Source organism: Zootoca vivipara, chromosome 9, assembly GCF_963506605.1.
Source record: "Zootoca vivipara chromosome 9, rZooViv1.1, whole genome shotgun sequence".
Classification (NCBI taxonomy): Eukaryota; Metazoa; Chordata; class Lepidosauria; order Squamata; family Lacertidae; genus Zootoca; species Zootoca vivipara.
Genome location: NC_083284.1, coordinates 36,411,771 through 36,429,738, shown reverse-complemented (window position 1 = coordinate 36,429,738; position 17,968 = coordinate 36,411,771). Strand labels below are relative to the sequence as shown.

The window sequence follows — 17,968 nt, the reverse complement described above, 5'->3', positions numbered from 1 at the left end:
ATGCTAATCCAAATCAAGACTTGGCACAAATATACAGGATCCATGTGAAATTTGCTCTCTGGTTATTCTGCTGCTTGCACTAGGGCAGCCATAGGCAACCTTGGCTCTCCAGATGTTTTGGAACTACAACTCCCATGGTTCCTGACTACTGGCACTGTTAGCTAGGGATCATGGGAGTTGTAGTTCCAAAAAATCTGGAGAGCCAAGGTTGCCTATGCCTGCACTAGGGCATAGATTTGTGGTTTATAGTTTGTCTGGGAGAGCTTAAACCATGGCTTAGCTTGGCAGAACACAGCAGCAGTAGCGGAATGGAAACTCCCCCACCACCCAGTTAACCCTAAACTGCTAGTACATTTGCAAAGCTAAGCAGGGTCTGGTATTGATTCAAATTGGATGGGAGACCTCATGTTGAGATTCCTACATTGCAGAGGGCTGGATCAGATGACCTCTTGGGATCCCTTCCAACTGTATAGTTCTGTGATCTTCTATGATTAATTCTTGTTGACACAAGCCAGCTTCATAAATCACGGTGTAGAGGTAGCTTGTTTTAGGCAGACCACCATCAGTGATGTGGGGTAGAAAATTTTTATTTTCTTTATGTATTTGTTTCCCAAGTTCTTTAACAACAATTGCAAATACTGCAATAGGCAAACTTGCAAGTTTCATAGATTTTAGCTTTGTTTGCAAAATAGAAGTAAAATAAACATGCTGAATTAGATCCTGTTCTAGGCCAACATAACATTTTCTGATGCAAACTGAAAATGTTCTTATGCAAATCACTCTATGCAAATTAGGACTTTTGATATTTTTCCATGTCAACATCTTCCAGAAATCCCACGTCACTGACCCTAATTAAGTTGAAGCACAGCTTGTTTGGTTCAGCCAACACAGCACACTGTGGTTAATTTTTTTTTAAAGAAAGCAGCAAAAACTTGCAAGGTTCTCCTTGAGGCAACATGCTGTGAAGTAGGAGGAGGGGGTGCACATGAACCTGGAGGGAGGGTTGACATATTTTTGTCACAATAAACCATAGTTCATCATGACTTCCAAAGGCAGCCAATGTATACAGGTACACATACTAGAAAGCTGCACTCAGTCACATTTTCCTGGCATGCATATATGCAGAGAAACAGAAATATAAACGACTGTATACACATGCCACCTTTTTCTATATATTGGTGCTTTCTGTACAGGAAATGCATAATTTTTAAAGTAACCTTTGGTGTTCAAAGGAACAAGGCTGAACACATCGCACTCAGAGGAAACTGTTGTTAAGCTGCAATTCAGCTAATAACTCCTGTTCTGAAGTAACATTTCTTCTACTGCTATTTTAAAAGCAATCCCTTTCTGGGAAAAAACCGGCACAGCAACTACAATTGTTGTCCCTTACAAAATATGCTTTGTCACCATATAATTATAAGACTTTCATAATCCACATACACGAAAGGACAAGTCAAGTGTTTCCCAATTTTGGAGGGCTTAACTGTAAAGATTAGTTGTCTTTGAATACTTTTCGCAGTGCAGGATGATTTCCTCTTTTCAAACCAGCTTAGGGGAAGCTAATACGATGCTCCTGAACTACAATCCTCATCAACCATTGCTATTGGCCTTGCCAGCTGGAGCTGATGCCAGTTCTAGTCCAAAAACTTATGGAGGGAGCCATGTTGGTAACCCCTGTAAGGTCAGCCAAACATCCCTCTTCTCCAAAACACCAAGGACTCTAGGCCTCAGCATGTAAGTAGTCACACAGGAGAGATGAGACACTCTGAAAATACTTTTCACAGCTATTTGCTGACTGTCACAAGTCTAAGGTCACATCTACACTGCACATTTAAAGCACTCATACAGCTTTAACAATCGTGGCTTCCCCCAAAGAATCCTGAGAACTGTAGTTTGCTAAGGTTGCCGGGAACTGTAACTCTGTGAGGGGTAGTTAAACTACAAATTAAAAGAAATTTACTCTATTAAGCCTCATATTGGATTTTCTTTTAGGCACTCCTACTGAAGGTCACTTCTAACAAGCTGAAGCATCCTTGTTAAGTAGCAAGCTTGATAGGTATCTGTTTAGAACAGGTAATGGAAGTCCCCACAAGAATCTCAGATTTTTAATGTACTGCATTTCCATCCACAAACAGGCATTTTGTACAAATATGAAAAAAAAATTGTACGAATAAATGAACAAAGGAAGGAGTTACACCTGTGTTAGAAATAGAGTCCACCTAGCATGTAGAGAAATGCAAACACTCTATCTCATATCCTTTGCTAATCTGGTGCCCTCCAGATGTTTTGGAACCAAGCACTTTGCCTTGTTGGAAAGCACTTTTATTATCTCTCTCACCAGGACTGTGCATCTCAAATTCATGCAAATGAACAGACAAGCAATGAAACAAAACTAAAAGGGGATTTTCAAACGTAGCCATACCTGTGCTGAACACATGCAAGCCTGGATTAGTTAATGACCTAACCACAAGGTTGTTCTGAGTGCAAACACGATGAAAGACTGCAAAGCACTTCCCAAATTAAAAGTGTTACATATGCATAGATAAACAGTTCTATGATATATATGTGTCCCCTTGAGAGTTTTCCTGTTTACATGAATACAGGTTCTTGCAAGCCGCTTGTAATTTAAGAAACTGCCCCGGAGCAAAGTTGCTGAGCTACACTTTGTTTTTGCAAGCCAAGCTTTCGTTAGAATAATTCACTTTCAGTTCTTTACAGGAATGCCAACATGAAGGGTTTGAAGAATTAGCAAATGATGCATTCTGAAAAAGCCAAGGTAAAAGGCTAGATTCAGTTGTCCACAACCTCTTCCCAAATCCACTTCAGATGTCAGAGAGGAGGCTCAACTAAGCTAGTCTATGTGGAAGTGGGGAGACAGGGCTTTTTTAGCATAGAGGATCAAGCCACTCAGCCCCTACATGCAGTCTGAAGTGGTACAACCCAGACACAGATTTACTGCAGTTTGTTTGAGCCAGTGTAGTGGTCAGAAAGTCCGACTAGGACCTAGCAGACCAGGGGTTCAAATCCACACTCTACCATGAAGCTCAATGGGTGATCTTGGGCCAGTCACTGCTGCTGACTCTAGCTTATAGCTCACGAAGTGGTGAGGATAACATGAGGACAGGGAGAACCACGTTCACCACCTCAAGCTCCTTGTGGGAAAGATGGGACACAAATGTAATAGTGAATGAAAATAAATTTTGCACAACTTGATTCAGACTGGGTTATATCTCTCTTTTTTGCTATATTTCCACACCTAATGCCCAATTCATTTTCTCTGTGGCCACACACTGTTGGGGGTCATCAGGATAAGCGAGCTACGTCTTGGGAAATACGGGCAGAGCCTATCACTGGAACCACTGACATTATATCGGATCCCTCCCAGTACCAATAATGGTACTAACTGCAAAAACACAACATGGAAAAAAAACCTAAATAATTATTCCTTACTTGAGGGCTTGAGATTACTCCAACTAGAAGCCCACCTAAATAAAATGGCAGTCAGTAGCCTCCAGGAGGGGGACTAGGCTCGTTTTGCGAGGGAGTTTTAGAGATAGGGTACAACAACTATGGATATAGGGATGACCAATGGATATTTTCATTTAGTTACTACATTTATGTCCTAGCTTTCCATCCAAGGTGGTGTACATGGTTCTCAACCACACCCATTTTTCTGCACAACAAGCTTATGAGGATTGGGACATTAAGCTGAGAGTGTGTGTCTAGTCCAAAGTCACTCAAGGAGCCTCATGTTTAAACAGGCATTAGAATTTGGCTCTCCTAGGCCTGGTCCAGCACACTAACCACGACATCACACAGGCTCATAGAATTGCATCCTGGTTCATCTAAACACCAACAAGCCAACACTGCCCCCCAGATTGAGATGGGAGATATCCCAGCATACATAAACATTACCCACTGGCACCTTAAAAACAAGCAGACAAATTTGCTAGTCCCAACAGGACAAAGTTGACCTGCTATTCACAATAGATGCTGCTGGAGTTTCTCCCCAGTGTTTTCAGCATCCGTTTAATGGATCTCAATGCCACCTATACACTGGATGCTTTGCTAGCAATTAATGTTGCTTCTTAATGGGCAGAACAACATCACAGTTCTGCTTCAACATGAGAAAAAAATGGGTCGGAATTCTTTAATGCAAATCCAGGCAATTTTTCCTCCTGTAAGGAAATTCTTCAGTATAGCAAAGCTTCCAGGGCTTAGGAGTTATGAGTGCTGTGTCAGATCATTTTGGGAAGAGAAAAAACCTGAAAAACACAACGGACCAGATGTCTGCCTAATAGCTTCAAAGTATTCTTCCTCCCACTTCTTAAAACACTGCACTGAAACCACATGTAACAAGTGCAACTTCATACTTACAATCTTCAACCCAGATGGAAACCGGGATTTTTTCTAACACGTACATGGATTCACTAACAGGGTGTGAAGGTGCAATTTTTCTAGATACACATGGAAGTGTGCTTTACAGAATTAAATAAAAAATATTTCCAATGGCAATCAGACTTCCTCTCCCCTTTCTCCCAAGAGAGACCTTTGAATAATCGCCAACCCAGACAAGCTCCACACATACATTGTTACCAAGATACAATTACATTTACTGTATCCAAGTCTATTGGCCACAGGCTTTAATCAGGTCTTTGTACAGAGCGCACATGATCAACCTTATATTTGAAAAAAAGAATGTTGGCATCGAAGATACGCCTCCTCCGAAAAACAACTGAGCCTTAGAATATATAACCTCCAGTAACTTTCATCTGAGAAACACCACCTTTTGTTCTAAAGTGGCCTTCAGACTAACAACACAGAGCTTACGCAAAATATGTAGCTATGGAGTTCACAAATCAAAGGAGAGAGAGAGAAACTGAGCCATGCGAGAATCCACCAAGAGCTGGGTCTTGCTTCTTATCCCAGAACTGTACACCAGTTTAAAACAGGGGTGGCTAACCTTCAATGGCTGGAGGAGCATCCTAGGCAATTCTCCAGCATTGGATGTAGCCACCACAAGCACACCCACCTACACTCCTGTGGACACCAAATGCCAATATACAGGCTCATGGAGACACACACACACACACAGGCATAAAGGGTTCCCGCCCCCTTCCCACCAATCAAATTGCTCACTGGCAGTGTAAGAAACTCAGATATATAAGCCAATCACCAAATGGCACATTAAACCCAGGTTTTGGTCGCCACAACAGACTGACTAGTCACCATCAAACCCTCTCCCCCCACAGGGATTGTTGTTTTGGTGCTGTTGTTGTTATTTCCATTTATATACTGCTTTATATTTTAAAGGGGGGGGGGAGCTCAAAGTGGTTTACAACACATTAAAACATTGAATAAAACAATCCAGAACAGCGACAAGACATCTCCACAGATCGGCCAGTTGACTGGCATGGGGACGTGCGCCACTGCAGAAAATGCTGCTGTACACCAGTAAGAGGGTGGAGATGTTGGTCGCCAAACTTGGCAGCGAAACATCTTCCGTTGGTCGCAACTGGATCCACGCCAGTCTCAAAATGAGTCTGGTGCCTGGGGAATTTTGAACATTCCTCACTGGATGAGACAGAAGGGAATATTTGCATCTCCATTGTGACAGGGGGCAATATTTTGACCTCTCCACCCACCACAGTACCATGAGATTATAATTGCCCCCTCTTCACTGATCAGGTGATGATCGCTGGTGAACCACATCTTTCTATACAGCATTAGCATATATTGGGAAGTTGCTTTAGTCCTACTTCAGCACATCACATTAAATTCTTCTATAAAATTGAAAGCCCACACATTCTATATTCTGGGAAGTCTGGCATGTACATACAGCTCCCTATCAGGCTCTGACCATGTTCCGGTGGAGTACTAAACCACTAACTACGACTAAGCAAATTAGCTGAGGCACACAGTTTGAGATCTCCTTCTTCAATCCTTTCTTTTGCGAGTGGGGAAACAAACCACTGAGCAACTGGTTCAGCACTGTGCCTGAACCAGTGTGCTGTGTTTCTCTCCATGACCTGGAGCTAAGATTCAGGTTTGTTATTGGCTTCCTGTTTGTGGGTTGTTTTGCTCCTCCAAGTTATGAGCATTGGTTCATATGCAACACTAGGCCAAGGTTCCCCCATGCCTTCCCCTTGTGCGTAGGCCAGCCATCCCCAAACTTCAGCCCTCCAGATGTTTTGGACTACAATTCCCATCTTCCCCAACCACTGGTCCTGTTAGCTAGGGACCATGGGAGTTGTAGGCCAAAAATCTGGAGGGCTGCAGTTTGGGGGTGCCTGGCGTAGGCTCTTTTCCTTAACCATAGTTAATGGGTTAGCGGATGCCCAAATGCAGCCTTTGCTTTAGTCAGGATGGAAGCTTAGCAAATAAGCATCAAAAGGAACCAAACCTGTTGGCAGCACAGTCAAGAAGCTACAATTACATGTGATGTACAAATCTATAGGCAACGTCTTAAAGTCTGGGTAGACAAGTCTATTAAGCAGCTCCTCTGACCATGGAAGCATAGCAAGAAGGGCTATTTTATAGTGGCAGGAATTGTTGGATAAGAGGAGCCACCTGGGTTATGTCTCATCATATTTAGAAGCTGAAAAAAGGGTTTTATGGCTGTATATATTTACGGTAGCTAGAATGTCCATGGCCGTTATCCCTGTAGTTCAAACTTAACAGCACCTCTTATATACCGGCAACACTAGTTTCTCACGAAAGGCTAGCAAGTAACTTTAGTATGAACTATAACAATTATCACTGCAAGATATGCACAGATATTGCAAACTGATACATCAAGCTACATATTCAGAGGCAGAGTGTTAAGTCACACCTCCATGTGGGTGTGGAATTAAATTTTCCTTTAGCTACACAGCCAGAAAACACTCACTAGTGTAAAAAAGAATTTTATCAGAGATGCCAAATATCAAGATCCTTAGTCATCTTGAAATAAGATAGATTTCGCTTGTCAATAAAAAATAAAACTTCCTGATTTACTGCCTTAGCAAGACTAACACTATATACTTCATTTATGAATCGCTCCCATGAAACATCCTGAAGTGATTTGCAACATATAATACAATATACATTCGCTAGACGAATTTTTCGTTATAAGAAAAGACCCGTGGAACGAATTAAATTCATCTAGCGAGGCACCACTGTACAACGCTTATAACACCTTTGCCAACAAAGGGGGGGGGGACTTCAGATGTAGCATGTTGTTGTAAATTTGGGGTGGGGAACCGTCCTAAATGCAAGAAATAAATGAATGTCAGAATTTAGGATAGGAGGGGAAAATGCAAGCTACAGAAGTGCACCAAAAACACAGGGGATCCCTGAAGCCGCTTATGCAAACCAGCCTTGCCAGGCTGGTTGAATGCAAGCCTTTATGAAACAAGGGCCAGGCACCTACACATCAAAGAAGGTTCTCAGGTCTGTGCAAAACAGGGTTGGCAAGGTGATGGGGATGGGTGTGAGGTGACAGTAAAATGTGCTGTTTTGAGAAGGCTTGGGTTTTTGGTGAGAGGTGTGCTGGGAAGAAGTAGGAGACAGGCCAGACCTCCATGAGCTGCTGGCCAGGCCAAAACTATATTGGTTGATGCCTGAAGAAGCTGCAACTCAAAGACCGGGAACCATGACTGCTTTGGACTCAAGCTTGCTGAAGCTATGAGAGGAGCAATGAGAGACTCTCTTGGGGGTATAATGTTCTGCACCCGCTCAATTGCAGACTTCCAGAGGCAAATACGTGTTCATAAACCATATTTCACGGAGACACTAGCCTCCACTGTGCCTTGATCTTCCCAATGGAAACATAACCCTGGGTAAGTGCCTGAAATCCCTGGAATCTCACACATCTTGTGAGGATTGGGGTGGCATGAAACAATATATACCATATATACTTATTTTTTAAGGAAAAAATATTTTTTTTGAAAAAAAATATGACTATACACACTGAATCATCGTCACCATCGATTTATGGTCTACAAACCAGAAATGAGATCCAAAATAAAACCATACAAAACACCATCATATTAAGTACAGAGAAAATACAAAGCAGGTTAGAACATAAATGCTATCTGCTCAACTATGAATATATAAAAGGCAACAAATGCCCCAATAAAGACCAGATCAACAAACTTACTTTGGAAGAGCAAGGCCAGAGCAAAAAACAACAACAAGTTAGCTCCAACTGAACCCACTCCTTATCACTTCACAGGTAATGAGTGATGTGAATGGTTCTTTCTCTCCCTGTTCCAAGATTGCTTTTAATTATTACTATCTGCACAACAATCTCAGCTTTCACAAATTATTTAATAACTGTTCCTTAGTTCAAAATCACTTTTTCCTCCACCCTCCACCCACCTTGCTTCCCGTAAACAAGGTCAACACTCTTGACTGCAGCATGAAGTGATGCCTTGCATGTGTGAATGGCCAGTACAGATCCAACACAACAGACTGAACTTGAATTTCACCTCCAACCACACGCCTTTCAGCAGGGTTAGTTGACACACTCAGCTGCCAATCAAATATAGATGGATCAAGCAGTATATATGGGTGTGAGAACCAGACCCTGTTTCTGCATGAGCAACAACTGACAGGGAAGCCTGCAACATCTGTTCACGAATAGAGACATCACCTAGTCCACCTTGGAATAAACAGCATAGAGATGGAACATTTCCTGCAAGATCCATTGCCCAAACATGACTAGACAGTTCCGCAAAAAGGGCTGAAAAGCTGCTAGCACACAACAGCATTGCTATTCCCATGTCAAGGAATCTGCCCTCTCAGCAAACAAGAAACAGTTTCATGCATCTTAAAATGTCAGATCTACTGTAGCCTATTAAAATATTTACACAGGAGAAACGGTAGGGTGCTATAAAAAGAAAAACATTTTCTTGTCTCTAGTCTCCCCCCCACCCCCACCCCGTAATTTACAATCTAAACATTTCTATCCCAAGGGCAAAGCTTCTTTCCAATGAACTGCATGCAGCCAGAAGTAAGGGCGGGGGAAAGTGTGCCTCTCAAATATCAAGTGTTAGGGAACAAGTTGCAAAAACCTGGCATCAAAAATTACGTTTAGAAACGGGTAGAAATCAGATCACCACCATGAATGCGTGCAAACTTTCTTTCCCTCCCTACCCCAAAAATAATCATAACAAAAACTCAAAATGTACACCTATTTACACACATGGAGGTGTATAAAAGGACAGATAAACAACAAACAACCAATGGCTATGAAGAGCCAAAGCCAACGACCTGCATATCCAAGGCTAAGGTCATGCCAGCCCATAATTATTGCCATAAGAACTGAAAGGATGGCCTACTTCCATATGAAACCTGCATAGGCATTAAGAAAATCACAGGAGCCTTTTCCTACATAGGATAAGAGGTCCTTTTCAGTGTTTGTGGTGCAGCATTTTTGGAATGACAACCCCATAAATCATCACCTGGTGCCTTTTTTGTTGAAACTCGGGTCCCAAATTCATATCTTTTTGTTTGTCTGTATTTCAAGTGGTACATATTAGCACTATCGTTTAAACATCTGGATATACAATCAGAGAAGGCAAATTTAGGTTGCTGAATAGGATGTTGAAATCCAGGTGAAATTTTCAGAAATGTTACCTGTTCTGCACGCAAGGCCAACAAGGAATCAATGGACAAGTAGCAGTGGCACCAGGAGGAAGGATTTAAATTTTTGTTGGGGCACATGATGGCATAAGCCAGACCAGAACAAGACACGAACTTCAGACTATTGGTGTTCAATGTCTAAAAGGTTGCAGCACAATTTTTAAACAATCTCTGGGTATGACCAGATCTAAGTACATGGATAACAATGACAGCAACTCCAAAAAGCTCAAAAAATTAAGAGGAACAAACTTCACAGAATCACTGTGAGTAGAAATACTAGACCCAACAAGTAGTGGGGACATAGTGGCCTGTTTTGCAAACCATGCTAAGTCAAACCATGGCTTAGTATGATTGTACAAGCTCCCCCACAAAAGAGATTTCAGCTACTTTCCTCCTCCCTGGTCATTCTGCTGCTGCAGAATGGCTCGGTGTCTTATATGAACCTGGGCTCATGGTTTAGCTCCTCTGGCAAGCCACAAAGCTGTAACTCCTAGGATAATTTTTGGTTACAGGTCATGGTTAGTCCAGAGAGAGCTAAGTGACAACCCTAGGTTCAGACAGAATGCTAAGCCAAACCATGGCTTAGCTCAGCACAGCAGCAGAACAACTAGTGAGATGAACAAAACAGTTGCAATCTCCTCTCCCAGAGCCAAGTATTGATGCTAAGCCATCACTCTTATGACCAAAACATTGAAGGTGATCTTGAAATGGAGAAAAATCAAGGGCACAGCCAAAGGAAGAAACTATTCTAATGTGAGACGTTATCTATATTTACAATGACCGGATACATACACATCAGGTTGCAACAAGGAGGTGAAATTTCTAGAAACAACAAATGATTGTCCCTTATAACCATTAGCCGAGAAGCTGGCTCAAACTTGGACTTAATTCTGAACAAAGCCCATAATCTGGTGAAAGATGTAAGAGTTACTGAACCACTGGGGAGCAGTGACCACAATGCTATCCAATTCAACATATATGTAAATGGAAAGTTGCCTAGAAAGTCCCAGTGCAGTCATATTTAATTTCAAAATAATTGAAGTATTAGCTAGAAAGAAGTTGGAAGCAAGTCTGTTAAATGGGTCAAATCTCCCCAAGATGCTTTGAGGTTATTTAAAAACCAGAACAGAAGCCTAGATAGGGCAGATAAGAAAAGTATGAAACAAGTCACCAGTTAGCAAGCAGAGTCAAGGAAGACAGAAAGAGCAAGAAAGTTTCCTCCAAAATGTTACAGCCTTGCCCAGCTGAGGAAAATTTAAAGAAGCAGCAATTCTGGCAAAAGGAAATCTATGCTGGCAAGCAAAAACAAAAACAGCAGGAGCTCCTTGCTACAAACATCAAAATGGCCAAAAAACTTTTCTTTAAATATATCTGAAGCAGGAAACCAGCTAACTATGGAGGTGGCTGTCTATGAATTGCAGTCGTATTTAAGATGCCATCCAAGCGGTTAGCTGTGAAAGGGGTACTGAAGAAACTTGGGAAGAATGCAGAGGCAGAATGAATTCTTTAAACCAGTATTCTGTGTGGAAGATGTTGGACAGATACTTGTGGCTGAACCGCTTTCCCAACCCCCAAGAGGGCAGCTGAAGTACGGTAGTAAGAGGCAACAGGAACTAACAAGCTACAGCTGCAATCCCATCTTCACTAGCCTGGGAGTAAGTCCCACTGAATTTAATTAAACTTACTTCTGAGTAGGTATGTATAAAACTACACGGTAAAAAAACACAGAAATATGTAACAACACTGAGATTAGACCTATTACCAGATGCTTGGTAGGTAGGCAATGTAGCGCCAATTTAACAGGGGACAGCTGTACAAAATTACAAGCCCATTGCCCCAAATGTGTTCCTCATAAACTAGTGAATATTTCTATTAAAGTTAGAATTACTGAACATGTGGAAGAACAAGTCTCACTGAAGGAGAATCAGTATGCTTCCTGCAAAGGGAAATCCTATTTGAGTAACCATTTTTGCAAGGGAAGGGATTGAACAACATTGCCAGCAGCCAGGCTGGCACAAGCATGGGGAATCTGTGGCTCTTCTGGTGGTGTTGGGCTCCAACTCCCATCAGTCCCAGCCTCAAACTGGCCAGTGGTGACGGATGATGGAAGTTGTAGTACTTGGAGGTTACCAAATTGGGGAAGACTAGCTTGCACACCTGCTCCCAACCTGGCTCAATACTGATTCTGATCTTGACACCCTCTGCCAGCTGCACTTCGCTTCTGCCTCTGCCCCTTCTGATCTCCATACGCCTTCTCAATAAATCAATTAGAAGTAGAATCGACATAGGCAATGCGCAACACATAATTGAACTGATGGCATCTGCTGTCAAAATATGTGTTGATGGCAGCTGGCTTACATGGCTTTAAAACAAATGGCTTTAGACAAATACATGGCAGCTAAAACTGCCAATAGCTATTATCCTTAAAAGGAACCTCTCCATGTTAAAGAGACAGCAAGCCTCTGGTAAAAGTTGCTGGAGGAAAGACATCACTTCACATCCTATTTGTGGGCTTCGCAGAATCATCCAGTTGTCCAGTGTCAGAAGCAAGATGCTGGTTGACCACTGTGAGAATAAGGATGCTGAACTAGATGGGCCCTTGGCCTGACCCACCAGATTCTCTTTTGCTGGGATAAAGTAACTATCTCAGGAAAGTCTAGTGGAGTTTCTGTACAATGTTGACTGCGTGCTTGGGAGTCCCTTTAGTTTTTAATGTTGTCCTCCCTCCCCAATATTTTTGGTACTCCGTAATTCATAGTAGTTGCAAATTTGACAGATCTGCAAATGCAAAACAAGAAAACCTGGCATCATAAAAGGAAAACCCAGATCGCACATATCTAAGATCTTTTTCTGATAGAATGGGGCATGAAAGGAGGAGGAGGATACAGGAGGAAAGAGCTTTCTGCTGCTCCAGTTTTTCAAAAGATATACTACTGCTCATCCACTTGAGTAAGTTTACATGAGAGATGGTACAGCAACACATCTTTTGAATCTGTTTTGAATCACTTCAGTCATTCCAGTAAATTTATTCTAAGTGGCACCACACCATTTAGATCCCCAAGAGCACTGTGGAAAAATGAAACCCTGGGAGAACCCAGTGACATTTAGCCTGATCAAACTTACTCAAGAAAAGGTGTGGCAACTTGCTTTCTGAAATTTTCAAGCAACAGTTTCCTTTAATGTTGATTGGGCAGAGCAACAGTCTTAGGCTAAACACAACCACAATAATACTTATCCCAAATCCAGCTCGCAAAGCCCTCCAACTTTAGACCTTAAGCTAAGTCACAGGAGAAAAACAATGCATCAGAACTTGTAAGCTAAGCAAAACAGGAGTCCATACAACCAGTTAAAGGGCGGGTTTGAAGGGAAGATAAAAGCTTGCTTGCAGTCGTGAACGCCAAGTAGGGGATTTTACTGGATCACAAAACATGTGAGGCAATAAAGTTTCACACCAGTCAGGAAAGGAAATGTGAAGTGAAAGTCTGCCATACAGCATTTCTAGAAGCAACCCTGAAGCACAAATATGCCTGCAGTAGGCACTAGGAATACTGCATGAGAAATTCTTATTTATCAGCCTGGCCTCTCCTGCTTTTGCCTGAACATAGTTGCTTCAGCCCTCTCCCCAATATGAAGCCAATTAACAAATATCTGCCAGAAAAATGGATGGAAATTCCACATATGAGTCCCACTTATTAAGTTAAGTATGATCATCCAGTTTATCTCTCAGTACAAATGCCTCAGTGGGGTTGACAGAGGAGAAAAGTAATACACATTGAACCAAAGCACGTGTGACAAGACTATAAATAAAGGAGTTAATGATTACCCCAATTTATTGTACTAATTGCTCCTAGGAGCCCGCCTCAGAAGAAACAACAACTGGATCTCTTCTAACAAAAACAATCCATACACCCATTCACCACACCCAAATGGAATACTTCTCTGCCTATAGACACAGGTTTTATTAACTTCCTTACCACCCCCATATCATAAAGTGGTAGGCTCTTTCTTCTTGATATGATACTTCACAATCTACTTCCCAGAGGCCAGAGATGGAGAACACTTAGAATATGGATGACAAATCACTAATGAGGAGATGGAAAGAAGACTTCAGAACTGAGGGGTAAAACCTTTACTAGTTCTAAAGAGGCACTTGAGGAATTCAGTCTTTGGACATTCCAAAATAGACTGGGTTGATCTGCATCTTCCAAACTAATACGGAAATTGGAACATAGTTATCCACTAGCTTTCACAATTCCTGAATGTTCCAATGCAGTTCTTAGTTCAAAAAACAAGATAACCGATATTGACAGCACAATCCAATTAAGTTCAAATGGGGCTTACTCTCAAAGTATAGGATTCGAGCCTTAACCATTTTTAAAAGATATCTTACATTTCAAAATTCATTTTAGACAAAAAATATATACTCAGAAATGTGTGTTTAAATACATATTTCTATTCAAACTGTTGAATAGAAATACATATTTCTATTCAAACTAAGCAGATTAACATGGGGTGAACACAAAGCAAAAGAGATGCAGACTGGAAATAGACTTATTCACCCATCCTAGCTTATAGTATAATATTTGAATGATTGATTTGTGTATTTTTATAACATCTTTCTGTTGAAACACCCTAAGAAGAGGCTTGCAATTGAAAGGAAAATAGGAAAAGTATTTAATATACTGCAGCAGCAAGACTAAATGGATGATATCCTACTGAGTTGAACTCAGAGTAGACCTATTAATATTAATGGACAAATCAGTCATGCCCTTTGACCTCAATGGGTCTGCTCCAAGCATGACTTAGTGAGCTATTGCCCTATAAATTTGATCCAAAGACTTTCTTCCTTCCTTCCTCCAAATGAAGAGGCCTTCTCCATTAGAGGAAGGTAACTTTTGAACCTAACCCAACGCTTCACCTAACAACAAGTCTGACACTATGGTTGTATTCCCTCATTTTTTTGCCTGCATGCTTAAATGTCAACCATAGAGAAGTGATTCACCAGCCTAGTTGCTTCATATACTGTTCCTCCAAAGATTTATTATTTTGAACTGCTATTCCACAGAGACAAGCTCATGTGGGCTTTTCCACATGTCAATAGTTCAGGTCATGGCCAAAGCGTTCTCTATGCAGAAGCCCAATTTCATCTCATCCCAAGATTCTACTCAGGTACTGTTTTGTAAAATGGAACTTGCTCAAACCACTTATCCCTTTACCACTTCAATCTCAGATTTGCTTAAAGGATCAAGGTGTTTAACAGAGCTTGAAGCAAGACTACGGGGCTCTCCCTTCCAAGGATAAATAACTACCGGGTATGTGATAACCACCACTGCAAGACAACATTCTGTTTAACCAGAGGTGACAACATGCAAAGAAAGAGTTAAAGGTTAATAATGATATTTATGTATTTCTAATGTTAGGATGTCTACTCATATAAACTACTTGAATGCCTCCATTAGTGAGACATTTCCTCTGTAACAGAAAATGATGAATTAACTACTTCAACAAGCCAAACTCCGCTAAGCATTTAGAGCCCACCTACCACTTTAAACAGTAGTGGCTTCCCCAAAAGAATCCTGGGAACTGCAGTTTCCTAGGATGCTGCGAGTTTAGGAGACACTGGGATGCGGGTGGCACTGTGGGTTAAACCACAGAGCCTAGGGCTTGCCGATCAGAAGGTCGGCGGTTCGAATCCCATTGCTCAGTCCCAGCTCCTGCCAACCTAGCAGTTCGAAAACATGTCAAAGTACAAGTAGATAAATAGGTACCGCTACAGCAGGAAGGTAAACGGTGTTTCCGTGCGCTGCTCTGGTTCGCCAGAAGCGGCTTTGTCATGCTGGCCACATGACCTAGAGACTGTACGCCGGCTCCCTCGGCCAATAACGCAAGATGAGCGCCGCAACCCAAGAGTCGGTCACGACTGGACCTAATGGTCAGGGGTCCCTTTACGTTTACCTTTATTCCCCTCAGAGAGCTAGAATGGTGTAACAATCAAAATCTCTCTCTCTAGGGGAATTGCAGGTCTGTGGGGAGATAGGGGGCTGCTAACAACTCTCAGCACCCTTAACAAACTAGAGCGCCCATAATTCTTTGGGGGGAAACCATGACTGTTAACAGTGGTTTCATAGCGCTTTAAATGTCTAGTGCAGATGGGGCCTTAGGGCTAGACAACTCTTATAAGGTGAAAATGGTTGGTTTTGTTTTCTAAGGACAGTCTCTCTTTTTGTTGTACTAACTAGAGTACTTAGTGTTTTGTTTCTGTTTTGTTTAGAGACCAGAATCCAATGGTGTAGTTTGAGAAATTTTATGCCTGAAGGTATGAGAGAGAATGGGCAGTCTCATTAGCACCCCTAGGAGTGAAAGGATTAAATGTAAAACTTGAGGAGGTAAAGGTTTGGTATTAAAACCAAACGCTTCCAGGAGTATTTGGTCTTCCTATCAGAATCTGAATGGCACTAGGGATAGCACAGTTCTGCCAATTAGTTACATCTCACTGCAACTAAAATACATAATCTATAGAGGCACCACATATTAGGAGACGGCTGCAAAATCATCAATGATATATGTAAGAATCTGTCATGGGCAGATTTTATGTATACATGACTGCACAGCTCAGATATACTAGATCTGTGAGCATTTCAAATGGACTAATACATCTGGGAAGGAGAATGAGAGAAGAATCTGGGTTTTTAAAAAATCACTTGGTTTCTAAGCATCTATGGTACCACCTCCACCCCAAAATCACTCTGTTACTCTGATACTCTGGCTTCTCCATTGGTGTCCTTTGAGTGGCAATGTCTGCTGCACATTCAAATCATACATAAACACACAAGCTTAGATAAGTTGTGTTATATGCACACTACACTAGGAACCCATATGGCTATAGGTTCACATGTAGATCCAACAACACACATAAATGCATGATTATGCACATGCGACAATCTGTTCACAGCCTGCATGTTATTTATTACACGGGTGTCCTTTCAATGGGGGGGGGGGACCCAGTGCCTTAGATTTGTATTTTATGCTGCAAATCGGATTCGACAGACATCATATACAAGGATAACCAATGGAAGTTCGAAGAACAAAATTATCACCCGATTCCAAAAGGATCACCCGTCTTCCACCACCCCCTTTTTTCTTTTTAAGACAACCGTTCCAGGAAAAAACAAAACAAAACTTTGCGTCCTCTGGACTCAACTTCGCCCGCTCCCCCACCGCCATCCCCGGCAAAGGGCAATGATAAAGAAGAAGGTGGTAAAAGTTGTGTCTGCTCAGGGCCTTTCGCAAAACGCTGAGAAACCAGAACTGCGCACTTGGCAGTTTTGAAAAGTACTTGGGAGGCTGACGGGCTCCGCGGCTGCCCCGAGCACCTTCGTGGGCAAGCCGAGCAGCCCCGCTCGCAAGGGAAGCCTTCAGCGCAGCTCAGGTTGGGTGGGACGCTCCCGGGACCGAGAGAGGCTGAGGCGCAGGAGGAGGAGGAAAGGGAGAGCTGAAGAAAGGACTGAGGGCGAAAACACACACACAGGAAGGAAGGAGGAACGGAGAGCGGCGGCGGTGGCGGCGGCGGCTGCAAGCCGAGGGACGCCCCTGCCAGCGCAAGCCGCAAGCCGCGGCAAAAAAAAAAAAAAGGCACTTACGTAGCGTTTCAACTTCTTCTCCGGCGGCGACTTTCGGAGCCAGCCCGAGCAGACCACTTCGCCGCCGCTCATGGCTGCTGCGCACCGGGCGGAGGGAAGGGAGACTCTTCCTTGGGCAGCTGCGGCGCGCCTGGGCCGAGAGGAGGCAGCCCAGAGAAAGAGAGAGAGGCGCGCACACAACAGGAGCACCGCGCCTGCCTGCCTGCCTGCTTGCTTGCTCCGGCCTCCTCCGGCAACTCTGGGGGAAGGGAAAGAGGAGGGGAAAGAGGAGGAGGGAGGGAGGAGGAGACGGCCGGGAAAGAGCAGGAGAGGGAGAGAGGGAGGGACGGGCCGAGAGAGGTTGTGTATTTGTGTGTATCCAAAGGCTCATACAGGCAGAGAGCCGACGTCGGGCCGGAGGGACGGAGGCGCTCCTTCTCCTCCTCCCAGCCGAGGGGTAGGGAAAAGACACAGAGCGGCCACCGTAACTTTCAACTGCTTCGGCTGGCAGCTACTGGGCAAGCCTGGACGCTGCTACAGCCCGCGCTTTGTCCCTTCCTGGTACAGCGGGGAGGAGGAACCCGGCCGGTTAGTCCCGTCCCCGCTTTAAGTGCTGCCTCGACGGGCCTCGATGCAGCTGCAACGCTGAGCCAGTTCAGGGGACGCCCCTCTGGAATCCTGAGGGCGGCGGAATTCTGCGCTCAGAACGTCGGAACTGTTAA

At 43.1% G+C, this 17,968-nt stretch overlaps 1 protein-coding gene across 2 annotated transcripts in view; it reads right to left on the bottom strand.

Annotated features, from left to right (window-relative positions):
- The window catches only part of GAB1 (GRB2 associated binding protein 1), an 89,515-nt gene extending 71,926 nt beyond the window's left edge, over window positions 1–17,589 (bottom strand). For both annotated transcript variants that reach the window (XM_035111610.2, XM_035111612.2), the window contains exon 1: window positions 17,268–17,589. In XM_035111610.2, coding sequence (XP_034967501.1) covers window positions 17,268–17,339 — 72 coding nt within the window. In that variant the 5' untranslated portion in view covers window positions 17,340–17,589. The remainder of the gene's footprint in view (window positions 1–17,267) is intronic.
- Window positions 17,590–17,968: the final 379 nt, after the last annotated feature.